The sequence below is a fragment of the Seriola dumerili genome, unplaced genomic scaffold (genome assembly GCF_002260705.1).
Source record: "Seriola dumerili isolate Sdu_G_001 unplaced genomic scaffold, Sdu_1.0 BDQW01000138.1, whole genome shotgun sequence".
Lineage (NCBI taxonomy): Eukaryota > Metazoa > Chordata > Actinopteri > Carangiformes > Carangidae > Seriola > Seriola dumerili.
Genome location: NW_019174393.1, coordinates 10,442,052 through 10,461,142, shown reverse-complemented (window position 1 = coordinate 10,461,142; position 19,091 = coordinate 10,442,052). Strand labels below are relative to the sequence as shown.

General features: G+C 41.4%; 2 protein-coding genes across 2 annotated transcripts; both read right to left on the bottom strand.

The window, feature by feature from the left end:
* Nucleotides 1–3,074: 3,074 nt before the first annotated feature.
* Nucleotides 3,075–15,679, bottom strand: LOC111224919 (YY1-associated factor 2-like). Its single transcript, XM_022749617.1, has 4 exons — nucleotides 15,546–15,679; nucleotides 15,017–15,142; nucleotides 4,493–4,648; nucleotides 3,075–4,301 (listed from the first exon to the last, which is right to left on the bottom strand). The coding sequence occupies exons 1-4, from the start codon at nucleotides 15,569–15,571 to the stop codon at nucleotides 4,046–4,048; spliced, it is 564 nt and encodes a 187-aa protein (XP_022605338.1). The 5' UTR covers nucleotides 15,572–15,679; the 3' UTR covers nucleotides 3,075–4,045.
* Nucleotides 15,680–16,976: 1,297 nt separating this feature from the next.
* On the bottom strand, nucleotides 16,977–19,084 carry zcrb1 (zinc finger CCHC-type and RNA binding motif containing 1). The gene is made up of 8 exons (XM_022749679.1): nucleotides 18,975–19,084; nucleotides 18,705–18,805; nucleotides 18,586–18,614; nucleotides 18,304–18,415; nucleotides 18,100–18,207; nucleotides 17,801–17,910; nucleotides 17,641–17,719; nucleotides 16,977–17,342 (listed from the first exon to the last, which is right to left on the bottom strand). Exons 2-8 carry the CDS (start codon nucleotides 18,786–18,788, stop codon nucleotides 17,190–17,192), a joined length of 675 nt encoding a protein of 224 aa, XP_022605400.1. The 5' UTR covers nucleotides 18,789–18,805; nucleotides 18,975–19,084; the 3' UTR covers nucleotides 16,977–17,189.
* Nucleotides 19,085–19,091: the final 7 nt, after the last annotated feature.

The window sequence follows — 19,091 nt, the reverse complement described above, 5'->3', positions numbered from 1 at the left end:
TAACAGTCTGAGAGAAGAAAATGTAACAACGCACTGTGGCTACTCTGTGGCCATGGCACTCACATCAGACTCTACAATTTATTCGTCGCTGTGAGACCCAAGTTTTCATTGATGCACAACCTAATTGGAGCCTTTGCTCAATATTAAAATATGATTAAACTCAACATTGGAACTTCATACTTAACAGTTTATAAACAAAACTGACATGGTCCATTTAGTAGCCATTCCTGTCCTTTTGATTGTATTGCACCATCTTCCCTAGCAGATGGATTAGCTCAGATTTCACAGAACAGTAATATGTTTACTGAGGACCCTGTCATATTAGCTTAAAAGCCAAAGGTTAATTCTTCACCTTGCTATGAGTAGATGGTCAGTCGTTTTTTAACAGATGAGGAACAGTCAATGATCAAGGTCTCATTTGATTTCATGAAAATGACTGGGAAGCATGGCTAAGGGATATGACAGTTTTACTTTATCTCTGCATGTATAGCCATGTTGGTTTTCCTTAGTGTTTAGCCCTACCATAATAATGAGACAGACTAGCAACAGCTTCTGAAAGACGAGTTTTAAGTTGCATACCTAACATCTTAACTCTACCATGATAATCGTTTTCTGATTAATTTTCTGTGGTCTTTTTATGCTTACTTTGATCGAAATTGCTTTTTCTATCTCTGTGCACCCACTTTTTCCCTTTACACCATTCTTCACTCTTTTATTTTGAAAGCAAGAACACGCTTCCGGCTGCTCTCTTTGTTCTATTAGTTTCACTTGATGAGCTTCATGCAACAGAAGCAGGAGGTCGAGACCCCCTTACATGGGGGAAGGGTGGGAGCGATAAGCAAAGTTGATTCCTCCCTCTCCCTCCCCCCTCAGGCTCTGTCTGCTGCAACTTTGAATTGATTTCACCTCTGAAAAGACCCATTCAGCCTGGCTTTAAGTGACTAGTCGTCTTTATTGAGGTGGCTGCATTAGACAAACAGACCTGAACGTCAATTGCATTTTCATTTAGTGTGGGGGAAAATGAGGTTATTCACTGATGTAGTAGCTAATTAATTAGCATGTAAACCATACCTTATGCTCAACTGCTGCATGCCTAATATATTTATGCCATTTTGATTTTTCTTTTTTTTTGCCTTAAATATTGTGTGGCTAAACACAGTTTTCAAATGAAAAGGTGGGTATGCAGAGTTTTGCATGATGGGCCTGATCTGTTAAGTAAACAATGAAACTGCATGCATTGTTGAAGATAAGTTATCGAGTCATTCAACAGATGGACTTAAAAGACACAATAAAACATACTCTGCATAGAAGGCTATAAACAAATCAAAATACAAAAATGTGTGCGTGTATGAATCTGTGCGTAAAAGAGACTGACAAAAATTAAAATTTGTGTGCATAAGAAAAGGACATTTTTGTTTTGAAATTTGTTATTTTCTTATTCAGACATGTAATAAACAAGTTCACACATTTTTAAAACAATTGAGCATGGCAAAGCAAAACAAACAATAAAGTATCAACAAGTGACACTAACACATTTTAAGTGTCTTCCATTTTTGCCACAACCAAATAACAAATGTCTGTCCGAACAGTTCTCACGAGTCCACACACCTAGTCCCAGCTAGTGTAGTGAACCTATGAGAGTACATCTCTGACACATTAAACAATACTAACTAAGAGACATAGCCTGTCCCACAATATACCGAGACCGCAATATTATCATGCCGTGACAGTTCTCAGGATGTGTGCTAAAATGTTAAAGTAAAAATCTCGACAATAACACTGGTATGATGGATAATACAGCCACATCAAGACATTGTAGTACAATATTTTAGAAATATCAATTATCTGTGTAGTTATTCTACAGGTTTTATAAGTTATTGTGTAGTTAGGTTGATCTATAGTTGTTCTGCTGGGAGTTTAGTATACTCTAAAGCGCCTCCACTTTGTTTTGTCAAAATGGAGGAATTAAAACAGTCTCTGAAGTCCATCACACTGCAGGATATCCCCTGTACAGCTCATAAATGTGTCCAAAAGTCAGAACTCTTTTTCCATTGTACAAGCACCATGCTGTATCCAAACTGGGTCCTCTTGTGGCAGCAGAGCAGTATGAACATCCCCTGGTTTTCCACTTGGACACCGAGTAGGTACTGCCCTGTTTGTGCAGCAGAGATTAAAAGGAGAATACCGGTGTCATTTACAGCTACGGCACCGTTGTCATCTTCTACAGTTGGTTGACGATCGCTCAATCAACATGCAATCAACGTTCCTTTTTCCGTCTCTAAAACAAACTTTACTAAGATAAACCTTGAAATTGGGTCTTGTTTTAAGAAAATAAAAGTGAAAATATAATGTGCATTTGCAAGGCTACAAGAATTGTTGTCTAATTTGACTAGATATCTCTTTTCGATTGACAGTAACCATGGTATAACATTATCGCGAAGAATGTCAAGTTTTGTCTACATCATGTATTTACAATGATTGACAGAAAGAGTCCAGAAAGTTTCACGCCGACTGTGATGAGTTAAAAAGCTTGGAAAATTTTTAAAACTGCATTAAGTTATTTTTTTGACAACTAGAGGGCAGAAAAGACAATATCAACTTTATGAAACACGGCCCTGAGATATCGATTTTAGCTGTTAAAGCTAATATATTAGCAATTAGCAATTTACTAACAATTTTTTTTCCATACCTAGCAGACGCATACCAACATTAGTGTAACTATTGATGGATGTTTCTGGTGTTTTCAACAGTCCAATATTCACCTGACTGTGGTAGCTCTGGTTTGGTCTGCACTAAGCTAGTAGCTAGTTAGTACTGGTTAAGACTGTTATTATCAAGCTACTACGTAACTTAAAACCTGCTATTTCATGCTACCCAGGTAGCATAACAATACATTGTCATTGAACAACTTTTCCAGTAGCTAGTTAGTTTGTCTACCAGCTACTAGCCAATATCAAGCTTCTGCTGTTGCATGTTAGCCAGGCAGTGTAACAGTAACTTGTCTGAACTGGTTTGCTGAACGTGGAGGATCTATGGTTGGTCTGGTCTGTGAGGGTCAGAAAACGAAAAAGTTCAGCTTTTTACATTACCCAAAGTAATTAGATTTTATGTTTTGTATCAAAAATATCACTTAATGCAGGTTTATGATTGTGGTTATATGGTGAACAAAATGAATGGCAGCCAAGATAGATAAATAACTTAAGTCCAACTTAGCTGACTGTGGCACAAACTTGAAAAAAAAAAAAAAAACAATTACACCAGTATCAACCTTTTAAAATTACATGCTGTACTTTTCTTCCAAGTGCCATTGTACGGACATAATTAAGCATACCTGAACTAGACAACCTGCTCCAAACATTATGGAAATCACCAAATGGTGACAGAACAAGTATAGCCACTATGCTGTGTCAAAAAAGTCACTCTTCAGCAGAGGCAGTCCAGAAGTAAAAGCTTGGAGTATCAGGAGATCAGGAGCAAAGGTTCATTGTCAGATTGAAGGTTCAGTGTAAGGACACTGAGAAACCGTGTACTAGATTATTCAGGTTTATAACATGTAGGTAAAGAATCCAGATAGTGGCTGAGAATTCCACATGGAGGAAGAAGAGGTCACTCTGCCGGCCACTCAAGATGATACCAAGGGTGGGGCTGCACATTTCGCTTAATAAAAATATCGAAGACAGAAAAATCTTGATAGGTAGGTGCATCTGAAGGAAACCATAGAGGATTTAAAAAAAACTGATAGCGTTCAGCACACTGTCCAAACATTTATTTGTAATGTAGATGACAGCAACTTCCAAGATGGAGTAAAAGTTAATTCATATTGCTTTCTAAATGCAGAATTCCAGTGCTGAGGAGAATATTTCAAATGATTAAACATGCCAAATCTGAAGGCTCGGCATCTCGTTCTTTGATAAATAGGTCACAATTCCAGAGGAAAGTAAGCAAAAAACTGTTTTTGTGCAGCTCTAAAGTAGAAGTAGGGTTCCCCTCCAGTGACCTGTGGACTTGCAGATGAGATGTGGTTGGAGGTGGATGGGGGCGTGACTCAGTGAGACTCTCCGTTGACTGAGCTCGCCTCTCCCCGCGGTGAGGAGGAGCGGGAAAGCCCCTTCTCTGTGTTTTCTGAGCTGGAGCCATTCTGGCTGTGGTGGTCGACCACCGACGATGCTGCGCTGGAGGACGTGGCCGAGGTGGACGAGGGCTTGGCCTTCTCCTTAAAGTCCGTTATGATGACCGTCAGGTCCCCAACTGTCACCTCCAGGTGCTGGGCGCTGCTACGGTCGATGTTTTTTAATCTCGGCCTGATGGGTGGGAGAAACGTTGGGGAAAGTGACAAAAAAAAACACTGTATTTAAGAATATTTGTTTGAAATCCTGCATGACCTAGCTTCAGGTAGCAACATAAACAGCATCTATAGAGTCTGGTGTTTATTCATGCATCCCTGTAATATCTGATTCCTGTTGATCCCCCAACCTGGTGTCAGTTTGTTTACCTCATCTTCTTGTGACTGTTTTTCTTGAGCGCAGGCTCTCTGTCGCTCTTCTCCCTCTCTACCCTCTCCTTCTTTTCCTTTTTGGGCTGCGAGGGCAACACAAACTGCTGCGTTACCTGCTGCTGCGAGACGAGCTGGGAGACGGGACGAGGCTTCCTGATCCAGGAGGAGGAAGTGGGGGAAGGGGAGGGAGGAACAGTGGGTAAAGAGAGAGACATAAAGAGGGAGAGAGAAAGGGGGGAGAGACAGAGTGTGGCAGATTAATGAGAGGGAAAATCACAGTGAACACATGGCTTCATGCTAGCGTACCACCATAATCAAGAGCCAATAATCACTGCCAGTGTTGGTTAGGATGGCGCTGCTGAAGTGTTCTTAACACTGGCAGCAAGTGGCAACACACACCGAGTGCATTCAGAATAAAACCTAGGATTCAGCCATCTGTGAGATATGTAGAATACCTGCACCGGCTTGTTTTTAGCACTCACAGGGATACACATTGACAAGATGAGATTTGTTTTGCTGAAAACAAAGGTGTGATAGGAATTGTAAGTCTGCAAAATACACAGATTTCAGAATGCATAACATGTATGCAAGCGTACTCCAGCAACAAGGCAGCAATCCCTCACCAGCTTCCTATCTGTGATCACCGTGTGTTGTGCAAGCGGCTTCTGTCCGAGAATAATTATGCTTTTCCTGATTTTTATTTATTATTAAAGATTTTGGTTACAGATAATATACAACACACATTAATATGTTTGGAGCCTTGGATGTTTCAGGACTTGCATCAACATTCATTTAGTCCAGGTTTGTTAATAATGGCAATGCTTGTACCTTCATACACGGGTTCAACACAATGCTAAACGTACATCTGATATCAAATAATAACACAGTGGAACATGCTTCACTAAATGTTCCTCCTCACAGTCACATTTCCACCCTCCATGAGTGTCTACTGTCTCAAAAATGATGCATTATGCAATTGGTCTGGCAACAGTTTGCATGCATGAGGACTGCGATCGTATTTCTCTCTCTCTGTGTGTGTGTGTGTGTGTGTGTGTGTGTGTGTGTGTGTGTGTGTGTGTGTGTTTTGGGGCTGGCAAGAGCCCTAGCTGAAAGGCGAGAGTGTTGAAAAGGCCATCTGTTGAGAGTCGACACACACATCTTGGGCCTAATTCTGCATACACACGCATACAAATAGTCAGTTACATGTATGAAGGCACCTATGCACATCACGGCATGCAGACACTGCACCGACAGCCAAATGGGCACACATGAAAACGTTTGCAATCCAGATGACATGTACACTAAGGCACATGACTGCACACATGAATACGTACACACACACACACACACACACACACACACACATACACACACACACAGACAGCAGTGAGCGGATGAAGCATGAGGGCATGGTGAGGACAGCAGAAGAGCACAGTGTGTGTGTGTTTTCTGAGCCCTGTTGTGAGCACTTGTACTTGTAATCAGAGCTGTTAAAACCAATTTCATCTTTCATGAGCGAGTTTTACAGGTTTTGAAAGATATTTCCCTCACCTCGCCTTGTTGACGTATGACATTTAACCTACTGCTCAGAAAACATAAAATATCTACCATAGAATTTACAAGTATTAATGCTCTTTTCTAATTCCTAAAGCCCTGTTGGTAACACTATACAACAGCTTCACTCGAGTGCACTAACCTGTGTATGAACCCTTTTTGAAAAGTTTTGCAATTACAAAACATTGGCTTCCAGGTGCTTCATGAAAAATGTCCTTCTGTACTTGCCTAATGTAATTATAAGGGTGTAATGCAGCACAAGGACAGCGCGTACAAATCTGCTGGACTAAACAGAATCCATCCACAAAATTAGTCTGAGCACCTGGCCAAGAGTTGCGGTGCTGTGTGCCACATTTTTGCCAAAAAGGAGCCTTGGTGGCCTATTTAGTTTTTAATTTAGAGGTTTCAATCTCATTTTCTAGGAGGAAATACTGTGTATGAGGCGAGTCTGCTGGTCTGCTTTCTTGTTCTAAGGGCAAAGTTGTTGTTTAACAGTTCTGGGATGACCTAAATTGGGGCCCAGCTTCAAAAGAGTCTCTCCGAGAGTCAGTTTTTTTTTTTTTTTTTCCCCGAGTTATCACTGCCTTCACAGAACATGCAGTGATGCTAGTGAGGCTAGAGTGAAATGCAAATGGGTCTCTTGGCCTACATAACTGTCTGATAGGAAGGAGATGTAGAGATCCTCTAATATGTCTGTCTTGTCAGCACGATGCTGCAGAACTGCTGACACTTTTAAATAAAGGCAGAGGCCTCTCAAAGTCCTCTGTTCCCCAGCTCAAGCAATTTGCAGCTCTCCTTGACATCCTTTACCACAGCACTCCTCCTACAGCAACAAAGCAGTGTCTGGTGTTCTGAATTTACTGGAGCTCACACACAAAGCAGCGACTGTCACAACAGAATCGACCGTCCTGCCCTCAGGACAAATGTTAGCAGCTTCCAAAAATAAAAACAAGACTACAGGCTGCCTCATTCATACCCTCCTTTTGGTTTGTGTTTGAGTGATGAATTCAGTTCAAGATGTGGTTTTGCTGTGATTTACTGTACGTAATGAGCAGATGAATTACTGCTGTCTCATTAAAGCAGCAAATGAGCACGGTATGTTTTTGCTTAATGTGCGATCAAGGACAAAAAAAAAAAAAAAGTCAGCTGAGCCTAATAATGGTCTTTTCTATTTAAAACGAAAGGACTCGCTGTGCCTGAGAGTAATGAGGGCCAACTATAAACATATTTTGTACATCCCATCTTCCTCATGCATTACAATGAAGTAGATTCTCTCTAATAGAGCCAGCTCAATAACCTGGAGGTGAAAGAGGAGACAACCTAATATTACAGTGAGGCAAAGCAGCAAGCCTAAACAGAGCTGCCTCTGTTAACCCAATCAAATGGTTATTATCTTAGCACTTAGGCCTTCGCTGCTGGCCTCAGAAGCTGAGAGGGTGTGTGTGTGTGTGTGTCTATTGATTCCAACAGGAATTTCTGTGCCTAATGTAACGGCCTATTCTTTCTGACATTAATACTGCGTGTTGGAACTGTTGTTCCAATCGATATTTGCTCCACTCATGCCATCTATTCTACAGCAGCTAATGGAGTCCCACACTGGGAAATTAGGATGTTACGAGGAGGGCTTAAACACACCGAATTGTATTTCCTTGAAAAGGGGGAGAGTAAAGACAACAATGGATGTTAGTTACAATCTCTTTGATTTCTGGCATTTAATTCACAGAATGTGATCGGGAAAACATGTAGTCTATCTAAGAGGACAATAGGGAGACTATACAGACATGTTCCTTGCTATCAGTTCCACCGGTTTTCTTCTCAGTAAGAACATCCCTAATTTTCTAAAGCACAAGTGCAAAGCACAAAACAAGCATAACTCTCTCTCTCTCTCTCTCTCTCTCTCTCTCTCTCTCTCTGAACCGTTCCAGCTCACGATCTTTTACAGCTTTAAGACAAACTCGTCTAGTCCTGCAAGCTAGAAACGCCGGAAAGTACAAATGCTGTCACTGATCCCTCACTGCTTCACGGACAGGGGAACTCTGGCTGACCCCTTCCCAAGTATGTCACGCACACATATGCGCACACACACACACACACACACACACATCTATCGCTATCTCACTCCTCTACCCTTTTGCACTCTTCTCCCTCCTTCTGGTGCACCCACTGACCTCACACTCTTCCACCTCTGGCCTGTGCTCAAAAAACAGAGGAAAATAAGTAAATAAAGCACTCGATGAACCGGCACACTACTAGAAAATTAACTCCTCTGGTCCTGATCGGGTCACAGTTTGGAATTAAGTGTTTCTACGTGGCAGATTCAGTAGGCGGTCAAAATTATGAGACTGTTATGTTTCTGCCACAGTGGACAAACAGGTCAACACTACTGCTTGATGTGACTCAGCAGTTAAAACAGATGGTGTGGTCGTGTGTTTGAGCCAGAATTTCTGTTATAGACAAATATGGTATCAACAGAATTTATAATAAACCACTTCGCAAAGTACAACTAGCAACTGTTTTATTGAGTTTCCTTATATTTTTGGGTGGACAGATCCCAATAAAACTCAACACTGGTACCATAATAAATCCATAAACTTCACTGCAGGCAGTAACTCAGGAGATGAAATGTCTATACAAGGACATGAAGGTCTACAAATGTGGTGCACTGATGTCAGATGTAAAAATCAAGTGTCTTGCTTTGAAAGTCAAGGCAGTCTTTTGGAGAAAGATGTCATAGCTCTGCGACTGTTTTTTTTTTTTTTTTTTTAAATTTTAAAACATTTTTTTAAAGGTCAAAAAGGTGTCTCTAGTCTTGACACGACAGCTCTGGCCCATTATTCCAGGCAGTTTAAAATGTTGAAGAAGTCATGTGTTGCATCCAAAAGGCAGCGGCGGCGGCACAGGGTTCTGCAGATGTTTGGACTGCTCGCTAACATTTGTCCAGGACGTTGTGTGATGAGCAAACAGCCCACAGGACAGCTGATGGACTGCAAATAAGCACTGTATTGTGTGTGCAGCTATAAACAAATCTCATCTCACTGTTCTGTGATGATTGTAAGATCATTGTGAAATAGTGTTTTTTTTTTTTGTATGCCCTATTGAACAACCCTCAGTTCAGGTGTAGGTGTGTGTCTGTGTGTGTGTCAGGTTTTCTATCAGCAGGTTGTAGGCTGCTCCTGGGAGCTCCTCCAACCCGATGATTAATGTCTCTCCCTGCCTGTACATGCTACCACCGTGTGTGTGTGTGTGTGTGTGTGTGTGTGGAAGAGAGAGAGAGAGAGAGAGAGAGACAGATGGCTCTCCACGTCCTGTGGTTTATGACACCTTCTACAGCCTGCTAGCCATACTCTACCACATTCTCCTCTCACACACAAAGGCCCGCCCGCACACACACACACACACACACGCACACGCACACAGAGCAGTATGTCATGCATCAGTGTCACTGTAGTAATTACAGGCTTATCATGTAGCCATAATCTTCAGCCACAGTGACGTGATAACAGCCAGCTTCATTGTCCCCGGTGTACACTCAGTGGTTGTAGGCTGTGTGAACACTAACACCAGTAACCCACACGACTGAGCCCACTGTGTGACTTATTAGACGATGTAATATTTTAGATGGGATTATAAAACACTGATTGGTTTGTTTTACATGCATCATGTTTATAGATGCAATTTACATCAGTCATTTTACTTCCTTTTTTAAATTGGTTGCAATAATAATCCCTGCTTTACTCTACTGCAGATTTGACCCAGCTCATAAAACTTGTTTATCAGTATCTGCTGTTGCCTGTTCTAATGATCTCATTTGACATAATCACTCGTGATCTGAGTACTATTTCAAAATCAAAGAGCGCACACAAGCAAGAATGGCTGAAAATACCTGGATGTATTTCATAATACTTTTCCCGAGGAGACTTGACTCAACGTTAAGCACCAAAGCTGTTGTGGAACATTAAAAACAAACCCTGCGTTTTCATTATCGGCACTTAAAGTGAATGAAAACACACCGACTCTAAGGTGAGAGTCAAATGTGTTGCTCTCTGCTAGTAGCGCGTTTTGTGTAATCAGAGTGGGAAATTAACACTGGCATTAACACAGCAGCCAAATAGGGGTTCGTTTTTGTTGTGTCTAGTAAATTAGCTTTCACCCACACACCTTTACAGCTTTTTACAGATTACATATCAGAGAAATAACCTGTTTTTTTTCGCTGCAAAGTGAATGGAGGAGGGAAAACCTTACTAAGAAGCTAATAATACACCTAATAGACATGTAAGCATAGAGCAACTGGTTTTATTGCCAAAAAGAACATCTTCAGTCATGCATTCATGTCTTGTAAGTATAACTGCGAACACAGGCAGTGGAACAGTACGCAAATACAGCTATTTCACATGTTACACTATGAATTTCAATGATACATTTTTCTCCAGGCAGCATTTAATGTATGCATATACAGCGTTGTATTGTATATTACTATTCTACAGCAGTTGCACTTATTTTTTACCAATGCAGCTATTTTGAGAGAATAGAAAAAAAGAGATAATTAATCCTGTTCCTTTTTTGCATTTGAAGTTATTCTCACCCCAAATTTTAGAACCAGCTCTCTGCCACAGCTCAATTGCACATAAACAGACAGCTCCAGCAGGCTGATCGTTATCTCATATTTATAATGGATATCTACTGAAACCAATCACTGGCTGGCTTCATGCAAAAGCTTTGAAATGGCAACAACAAATGGCAACTATATATGTAAAATTGTATATTGTCAACATCTGCATCTGAACTTTGGGATTTGTGAGAGCTTTTGTTTCACTCATCTTGTTTACATGCGACTGATCACTCTCCTTTTTTGGTAGCGCTGAAAGGATTAGATGATGGGCAGAGAATTATTGTGCAAATATTTTGATAATCCATTGATCTTTTCCACCATGTCTCAAGCAAAAAAAATGCTCACAATTGACTGGCCAGGCCAAAACTCAGGATTGGTAAGACTAAACAACACGTTTGATGATGTCTGCTTGGACTTTGGGAGACTGGTAGACAATTTTTGGACTAAACCGTAAATCCAGAAAATAATCTACAGATTAATAAATGATTAAGTTAGAGCCCTACTCATAGGTACTGGTTTTATAGATACTTGCCCACTGTTCTTCCTCAGGTTTTTTTATTCATATGTATCAATAAACTCAACAGTTATGCTGCATTTGTGCTTCTGATAATTCAGACTGTATCATACTGAAAGCTAAATTTTTTTTTTTTTTTTTTTTACAGTGACTAAACTAACTGCAGTTAGACCAATTTTGAGTGTGAGCATTGCACATGAACTGTGAGGGCGAGCTTGTGTGGAGGATGATAAAACAACATCTAAACAGCCAAATGCTGACAAGTTCCCAGCCAGCCAGAAAAGCTTGTGCTTGTTTAGGTGGAGCCGGTGAAACCTGCACATCAGTCAACCTGTCACCGAGAGACGCCCTAGGTTAAGTTCAACTCCTGGAGAGAGAGAAAGAGAGGGAGGGAGAGACAGAAAAGATCGCTGAGAGGAAGAAGAGATAAAGGTAGGGAGAGGGAGCAAACGCAAACAAGAGAAAGAGAACTAATAGGAACATGATCAAGCTCACTGTCCTGACCTGCAGAAATATAATGCTGCCAAACATGCTCTTGAAAGCAGAGCATGCACACACTGAGTGTTTCCCTGGTGGGCCTGACTTGTCAGAGCTCAGCTCAGTGAACAGATGCAGATAGTGGAGGCGAGACACCAGAGAAGGTCACACACACACACACACACACACACACACACACACACACACACACACACAAACACACACACACACACACCACTCTATTACACCCAGCAGTATTTGCCTAAGGATGGTGTTTAGGTTTGGGTTTAATAGCTGTCTGTCGGCACCACTTCGCATGACATTTTCAGCTTTCAGTCCAAACACCTGACAGGTGCATTAACTCTGAAACATGTCTGATCCTTCATCTTATATTTTAAACATTAGGGTGACACTCTAATCCAGGACAAATTTTGATGGGTGCACTGGGAGGCCTTTGGTGTCTTGCTCAAGGACGCTCTGCCTGGGTATTCCAGCTGATGAAGGAATCAAACCTGTGACCTTGCACTTATCAAACAGCCTCTTTTCTAAGTACCCCCCCCACTGTACCATGACTTTCATCCATCACGCTGGTTTTCAAAGGCTGGGACTGAGGCCAAAGAGTCACAGGAAGATAGAATGGCCACTTTTTCTCAGAAAAGTCTTAAGGTAATGAGCCTGTGTTGTGATCCAAAAGCTCCTCTAAGATAGCTTTAATTAAATACTCTATGGTTGCAGCTCGCCGTAGAAGAGCACCATATTTTTTCACATTAATTTGCACAAATGACTAGGTGTAGAGAGAATATTTAAACACGCATTTCTGTTTTATGCCTTGATCCACTTGTGTTTCTTCACATTTGACTTCCTAGCTGCAGAACTTTTCCAAGCCACTCGCAGAATTAGCAGAACGTCGGCCAGTTCCCTCATTGTCAATCCATCTCTCTCTTCCATTTCCCTCCACCTCTGACGATAAGCGAGTCCAATCTCGCTGATGTATCCCTGTCTCCAGTCAAACTCCCAGCCTCAACAGCGTGTGCTCAATCAGCCCGCCGGCTTGGGGCCCCTGCAGTAGATCATCTCTCCACATCAGTCGGATCAAGGCGGCAAGATCTGCTAAACCTCGACTTCATAAAACATTCATCTTCATCTCCTGACGGCTATCTAGACGCAAACTCTTTCTCCTAAAATATTGCTCTACCTTGTCCTAAAATTTTCCCTTTTTTTTTTTTTTTTTTTTTTAAGCTTCCGTAACCTTTAGCACTGGCTGAAAAGACACAGATCCCGTCAGCAAAAGTGAAATTCAATGTGTTGAGTTAGACCTCTGATAAGTGATAAGATGATTTAAGCCACTTCCACAGAGCCCACCCTGGCTGTCAAACCGGTGACCTTCAGGCTATGGGACACTTCCTCCAGCCACTGGACACTCCATGCTCGCCCGGGCCAAGCATGAATTCATTACTTCACAGTAATAGCTCAGTCATGCTTGTTTAGTAACCAGCGAGGGAATTTGCCGTGTCCTACATTTATATTCTGCATGTCGTTTGCCCTTTTAGCACCTTCGGCTTGCTCGCTGAGAAACCCACTTGTCTGTTGTGTTCGGTCATTAACAGCTGCGACCACCTGTGTGGCCATTTTGCTGCAGTGTTAGCCCGCGTTTGAGTGTTTATGTGTGGCCTTGTGTCAGAGCATGACAACACTACTACTACAACACTTCTGCAGCACTGCAGTTGGGAAGACATGGGGTTATTAACATTAAATGAGACCTTCTTATTGACATTTATTAAATTTGTCGCTATAAGTGTCATGGGTGTGGCAAAGAATTCTGGACCCTCGTGTCCTTGAGACCTTCTCCAAAAAAAAAACAAACAAAAAAAAAGCCCAGATGGGGAGGACAAAGAGTGTCAAAGCTTTTGGTAAAGATCCAGGCAGGTTCTTTGCACAGCTGCAGGCCGCTTGTTTGTTACGGCAACACACCAGAGTCGCTGAAGTGTCCTCAACAATCAACGCTCAATTGCAATAAGCTGGACTCTACGACAACAGCATGTCTGCTGCTCAATCTCTTTGTTTGTGTGAGCAGCAACTGCGCTTGAGTGAGTGTTTAGGAGTGTGCGCATCAAGAACGTGCATTTGTGTACGAATATGTATGCAGTCATGTGTAAAATTTGCATGTTGAGTGCATCTGTACATCAGTGTGTGTGTGTGTGTCTCTGATGACAGCAGGCTGATTAAGCTGTTGCATAGTAATGAGCTATGGCTGTCTGTCTGGCAGCTGCTCTGACAACCTCTTTCCACAACTAGCCCTCCCACACACACATACACAAGTGAGATGCACACTAAAAAAAAAAAAAAAAAACGATACACACAGGCATATATTGTGTAATTGCGTGCACCAACACAAGAAATGCCACAATTCTGAAAAGGCATCAGAACTGACAACTGCACTGATGTGCTGTTGCTCTCAGTGAAATCACTGAGAAAGTTGTGCTAATGCGGAAGAGGATAACAGCCACACTTCCTCCTCCTTCACCCTTTTTGTTGTGTTTTCATCCTGATAATGACTGCTCACTAAGGAATAAGTCATTTCCTGCTTCAAATCACTGATGTCAGGAGAAATATCATCCACAGGCGCAGAGGGCACCGGCTCTGTGTGTGTGTGTGTGTGTGTGTGTGTGTGTGTGTGCGTGTGTATTTGTATGCTTGAGTACCTGTCTAGCCCCTGGGTCTGTTACAAATATCACCGGGGCAACTAGATTGATGTGTGTGCTTAAAGAGAGCGCCATGCCTGTCCCTCATTTCACTGAGGTCAGTGTCAGCACCCGGGCAAGAAAATGGAGACTAATGAGATTAATGTGCTGCTTAGAGGAGATGTGAAAAGACAGAACTAACAAATTTACATGTTGAGTTTGTGGATTAAATTGATAAGAGTATAGAGAGACAGAATAAATGCTATTATGCCTAGAAAACTACAGAAAAATAACCACCATGTTTATGTTTACTGTCTGAACAGCATAGAGAATGGCAACAGTGGGAAGGGTTAAATACCTAATATATAAATGTACAATTATATTAAACCATCTTCTCATGGTACAAGTACAAAAATTGCTTAGAGGGAGGGGATGGCAGTGAGATTAAACTGGTCCTTATTTTCCTGTGGGGGGCTAGCCCCTCAGTCCCAAAAGACCCCCCCCCCCACACACACACACACACACACACACACTCTCTCTCTCTCTCTCTCTCTCTCTCGCTCTCTCTCTCTCTCTCTCTCACACACACACACACACACACACACACACACACACACACACACACACACACATTGGGACCCGCTAATGGAAAAGCCAACAAACGTAATGTATGTCCATCGCCTTACCTTGTTGATGTCCCCTTCCTCACATCACACATCATGCACTTGAAAGCCTCGGCCGTGTTCTTGTACGTGCACACGCTGCAGTCCCAAAACCCCTCGTCGGAGGAGGGCTTCGGTTGACGCTTCGGCCTTTAAAACAATAAATGTGAAAAAGAAAAATCAAAAATTAACAATAATAAATAAAGGAGATGGTAAGAGAGGAGAGGAAAGGGGGTGAGAGGAGACAAGAAGAGTGAGTTCAGCTCGCATCCACGGAGGCTATCGATAGCAAACATCTGGGTAAGCCTATAGGATTTAGGAAATCATCTGCGAGCGCGCTGTGATCCGACACTGTAATTGGCGATGAGGTTTTAACACCCGCGCGCGCACACCTCGCACGCGCGCACACACACATGCGGCGCGAGAGAGTGAGAGAGAGCGAGGGAGAGAGAGAGAGAGACCGTGGAGAAAACCCATTTTTTCCGTGCGCTCGCCGATGTCCGCTCCCCTCTCCTAGCTTGAATATCTAGGACGCACCAACTCGGCCGTTTACCTTGTGGGACTCCTCTTGTCGCCCATGCCAGACCAGGGTTTCTCTGGAGGTGCTGAGACGAGCAGAAGTCTTGTTATTTCCAACAATTTTAGCAAAAGAAGCGATGCGCCTGTGCCGCTCGGCTTCCAGCTGTCGTGGAAACTCCGCTTGGGAAATGGTCACGTGACTCGCCTCGGCCAATCAGAGGCTGGGTTACTTCCCGAGGCTGACATTCCTCTTGATGAATCTATGATACCTTCACGTACCCACTGAAAGCGCGGACTTCTGTATACCAAGGGTGATAAATATATTATTTGATTATTATGACAAACGTGGCCCAGAAACACGCTGTTCTTCACCTAAATGTAATAAACAACCGTATGTACGGTTTGCTTTCGGTTCTAATCTAACACTGTAGCCGATTTCACATACTTGCACATATTAAAACAGGAGGAAATACTGAGCAAAAACCACCTTCTCGTGCAGTACTTGGTTTAAATATCCTTGTCACATAATTGATTCACTTCGGTTACAACTACAGAGCAGCGTTCAAAAATTGAAGTGTAAAACAGATCTCAGGGATATGAAAGCACAGCACACAAAACAAAGCCTACATTAATATGTAGTTTTACATATAATGATTACACAGTGACTACTAGACGTCGCATACAGCAGTTACCTCTTTCTCCTTGTCATGAGCCCTACAGCATTTTCATTTCCGACAGCACTCGAATGCAACAAAAGACACAGTAGCTAATGTTGCGTCTACGGCAATGTGTTAACACGGTCCCACTCATATCCGCTCACTATGATTTAATATCCCTCCATCTTCGCGTTAGCGTCGCAGACTGCAGACATGCGGCAGCAGTTTAGACCACAGACGCGTAAAACATCGGGGAATCCCTCGCTTTGTTTGCGTGCTGACGCAGGAGAGCTCCAAAGACCACAATCCCAAGCGAACAGACTGAGGGAGCCAGGGGTTCCCAAACCGTTTCATATCAAGGATAACTAAGTGGGTCTCCATTATCTTCTGCCGATGGAGTTTTCCCGCAGAGAAACCTCAATTGCAGCAATTTAGCTAATGCAAAATTTAGGATTCTGATTAGACATCAATTGGTTTAGAAGTGCTCATTCCAGTTTTGATAATCGTTTTCTAATTGTTAGGAATGTATCAAGAAAAAACAACTACTTTGTTTTATATTAAATTTCAATTGACTTCAATTTTGTGGTTGACAAGTACACAACCTTATGCTCATGACATATTTCTTATAGACATTTTATAGACAAAATGATTCAAATATAAAAATTGAATATTGAAATTGACTGGCCTTTGTTAACTACCCTATTGCCATTCATTTCATTGAACTAGAAATAGTCAATAACCTCGTTTTAGTCCTCAGCATTCTCTATCTGATTTTGCATTAACGCTGAAATAACTAACAAGTAATTGAGTTTATCATTAAGAAAGAAGGCTTTATTCAATGGTATAAAAAAGTTTCACACACAATCATCAGTCAACCCAAGAACAATTACACAGTATTTTTAGAAACATAAAGATGTCTCAGCTCTATATACAAGAGGGAAAAAATGGAAGCACCCCACTGTAACACAAAACACCTTACAAAGCTAAATCCATTATTATTATTATTATTATAATTATTATTATTAGTCACTGAGCTCCTCTTCGTCACTGAAGTATGTGCTCTTTTTGATCCTTGGTTTTTTAGAATCCGAGGATGTTGAAGCGTGTGCATCAGCCTCTTGAGACAAAATTGCCTGCTTCCTCTTTTTCTCCTCCTCTTCCTCAATACGGGCTTGCTGGAAGGACATGAGAAAGGAAGAACAAATCAGTAAATTTTAGTAGACAGGTTTTTCCAACTCCAATAGCTTCAATCTCAGTTATTTATATTACCTCCTTGCTCTCCTATGTTTGTTTTTTTGAGGTAGTATGTTTTATTTCAGTAGAGATGTTACAAGTGTTGTTTAGGTCACAAGGAAACTCAAAAGGATACATATGTTCCCTAATATTATTCAATGAATTATATGCAAAACCTTAAAGAAGTCACTGTAGACAAGTGATTTAACTGTTTTCTACAGTGTATATATGTACACTTACCTGAAAAGCTATAGCTTGGCTCAGACTATCTAAGGCTGGGTCCTCTCCCTCTTCTTCACTTTCTTCTTCTTCCTCTTCACTACAAGGGAAAAGATGTAGAAATTACAAAAACAACAGTCTATTATACAATATCTCATCATATTGGTTGTTGAACTCTTACACATGCTCAGGTTGTTGAGCCTTTTTCTTCTTTTTCTTTTCTTTCTTCTTCGGAGGTTCCCTCTCTCCCAGCACATTTTTGGGGCACGCATAGCTCAGATGACCTGTATCCTGTGATTTTCATTAAAAAATAACACAAATAAAATTAAAATCAGACATCAACAACAACTCAGACAACTGGAATAATTCTCTACACATCCCATCTTATTTTTCAATTCAGAGAGGACAGAAAACAAATTATACTTGCAACTGTGATTCAATCAAATTTGATCTCACGGGACAAACAAAATTGTCACTGACCCCACATTCATAACATTTAGACTTGTCTGTGTAGTTCCGCCTTCTAATAAACTCAGTTGCTCGTCCATTGTCTACTGCAATGCTTGCTTTCACCGTTCTGCCAAACACCTGGGAGACAAATGCATTTGTTACTCCGACAAATGAATATCCTTCGAAGCACCACAACATGTGAAAACTACTGGTGTTGATGTGAAATAAACTCACCTGTTTGTTGTTTATTGCTCTTGCACAGTTATGTGCTGATTCTCTATCCAGGAAGAGAACAAATGCCACCCCTTTACTCTGGCGAGTCTCTTTGTCCTTTACAATTGTAACCCTGAAAATGGTTTGAATAACTATCAATGCTTATTTTAAAACGGCAGAGAGAAATATTCAGAGCCTTTAACTGATTGTTGTGAGTTATGTGCTCCAGCTACTGTTCAGTGTTTACACATTGCTGTAAAAATATGATTAATAAAAAATAAATTACGACAGAGTCATACTTACTTTACAACTTTTCCATATTTGGTGAATAGCTGAAATGAGGCAAAGTGATCTGTTTTAATCTTATTTGTGGTCTTGTTCAACAGAGGCATTGTTAACATTGTTTCATAATAAAAAATTACCTTGTGCAGGTCATTGTTGGTCAGAGAGAAAGGCAGGTTAGACACATACACAGTGCTTTTGCTTGGTGCCAAACCCCCGCTCATACTGGACGCATACGACACTGCAAGACAAAAAAAGACAGTCAAATGATCATAAAACATTCAAACAGCCAGCTACTCAGCTAGCCTTTATACGTCCACCATTAATTAAATGTAGCGTTAAACGTTTTAACTTTACTTCAACCAGCTAAGTACCAATTTTATACAAATTATCTTAATCAAACGACTCACCAATGCAGCCTCCACCATTAGAATAATGTCTAAATTTGTATAAAATAGCTGTATTTTTTGTTTTTGTATGTAGCTAGCTAGTGCCTAACAGACAAAAACAAACGTCATATCTGTACG